Source organism: Acyrthosiphon pisum, chromosome X, assembly GCF_005508785.2.
Source record: "Acyrthosiphon pisum isolate AL4f chromosome X, pea_aphid_22Mar2018_4r6ur, whole genome shotgun sequence".
Classification (NCBI taxonomy): Eukaryota; Metazoa; Arthropoda; class Insecta; order Hemiptera; family Aphididae; genus Acyrthosiphon; species Acyrthosiphon pisum.
Genome location: NC_042493.1, coordinates 14597002 through 14599309, shown reverse-complemented (window position 1 = coordinate 14599309; position 2308 = coordinate 14597002). Strand labels below are relative to the sequence as shown.

Sequence of the window (2308 nt, the reverse complement as noted above, 5' to 3'; positions counted from 1 at the left end):
AGGAAGTTAGCATCCTACAAATATAATTAAGGTACTTACATCGTCTTCTTTAAAAATTTCGATTCTGTGTCAATTTTGTATGACCTTTAAAAATATAATTGTTTAACTTTTTTGAATAACCTTTCTGGTATAGGATGACGTCTGATGTCTGACATGAGAACAGCAGATGTGTGGTCGTTATAAAAACAATATAATATAATATGCCGTCTTTTCTCTCGACGCACACACCCACACACACACAAAACAAACACACGCACACACACGTAGAAGGACAGTGGTACCAACATAACATCCCTCTTTTTAAAAAAAAAAATTAATTATTGACACAATATGACAAACTAATAATCAGTGTTGCGTAGTAACGTAACGGAAGTAACGCGTTACTCTAACGGTGTTACTTTGCTTGTAACGCGTTACGTAATTTCATTAGAATTATATCCTAGTAACGAAAATGTAATGGAAATTACTTTTGATAAGTAATTTCTACGAAATGACGCGTTACAGTTTCGAATTATTAAGTACCTACCTATTGCCAAAAAAAAAAAAATATATGCATAATGCGGGTATTTTTATGTTTACCAATCAATCTTATATGTTTATATATTTAATTTTAACTCACCACAATTCAGTTTTCAATTGTTTTGACATTTGACATGTCCAATTGCACGGTAAATCATGAGAAAAGTTATTATTTATTTTGTTTCCTCTAAATAAGTACCTTCGCAGAACACTTCCTATGATATCAGATTATAGCGTGGACTAATGAGTTATATACGCTCCTATTAACTATACAGGTTTTATAAATAATTTAGTGTTGTACAAAAACTGCTCAATTTGAAAATACTTATTAGTTATTACTATATTGAGAATTTACATTAGAATATTATAACATTATATTTCTGATAATTAAATAAAATCGAAATAATAAAACATTACACCGTTATAAATCATTATAGCCATTTCACATTTGGCATTTATAAGAAACGGTTTATTTTTATGATTTTTAAGTTATAATTGTGTTCTATATGTATAATAATTTTATTTTCACTAACATAATATTTAATAACACAAATACAAGATTGAGTGCTATTATTCCTTATTTGGTGTCAGTCGATCAGTTGACACTCTACAGATAGGTATAGGTATAGGTTTATGTTGTCAGTTTGTGACACAAATACAAAACTATACTATACTTAACTATATAATGATTAATTACTATTGATAAGTAGCTACAATTAATAAGTACTATTTTTTAATAGTCATAACTCATAAGTAATTACTATTGTAGTATTGTTATGTAAATATGTATTAACTGTACATCTTCTTTTTTTTGTACACATTTTTAAAATTATACCTTTTTTCATGTATTTTTATAAAAAGTTACATTATTGCCTGCAGAATAATAATTGCCAAGAAATTAAAAAAAAAAATATTTTTTTTTTTTGTAACGAGAAAGTAATGAGTTACTTTTCTATTTGAAAAGTAAAGTAATTTCACTACAATTTTATTTGAGTAACGAGTAAAGTAACTTAATTACATTTATCTCTAAGTAACTAGTAAAGTAACTTAATTACTTTTTAAAAGTAACTTACCCAACACTGCTAATAATATAATAACATTGGATGTCTGACATGAGAAGAGCTTTGTGTGGTCATTACAAAAACAATATATATGGCGTCCTAGTCCTCGAAACCCAAACACAGGTTGAATAAATTCAACCTACTTTTGTCAAACCGACTTAAAGCATCAGTTTTGATACAAAAAAAAATTCTAGTTAAAATATAATTATCACATTTTTATTACTAGGGTTAGAATTTGAAGGCAATAGCATTGTTTTAAATATTAATAGGTAATAGACAAATAATTTTTAGAAGTATTTTTCAATATCGTCGTGAAAACAAAAGAAAAATTAAGGAAAAACGGGAATGTTTATTGAAATTTAACTGAATGTTTATGTAAGCTTTTTCTATACACCATAATATTTTTAAAATATTTTGACCTATTTTTAGCTGTTTACAGACATCTTCAGTTTACAATTTTTTTAGTTTAGGTACATATTTTGTACCCTTCTAGACATGTTAGTGCAAATCCCCCAGTTCTCAAATCATTTTTATTTTGTGTAAATACGATATGTTTTCTTTAAAAATCTGTCAGAATACTTTCATTTTTACTATTTCTTATAATTAAAGTACCTAACTAGTAAGTTAAGATTTGGCATTACTATTTTATGTCATCTAATATATAATATACAATAAACTACATATCTAAAATTTAAACAAAACTGAGACACATAGACCCATAAAGTTTC

General features: G+C 26.4%; 1 protein-coding gene across 1 annotated transcript in view; it reads right to left on the bottom strand.

The window, feature by feature from the left end:
• The window catches only part of LOC107885125, a 2054-nt gene extending 1660 nt beyond the window's left edge, over window positions 1-394 (bottom strand). The window contains exon 1 of the mRNA XM_016808609.2: window positions 40-394. Coding sequence (XP_016664098.1) covers window positions 40-41 — 2 coding nt within the window. The 5' untranslated portion in view covers window positions 42-394. The remainder of the gene's footprint in view (window positions 1-39) is intronic.
• Between the last annotated feature and the right edge of the window lie 1914 nt (window positions 395-2308).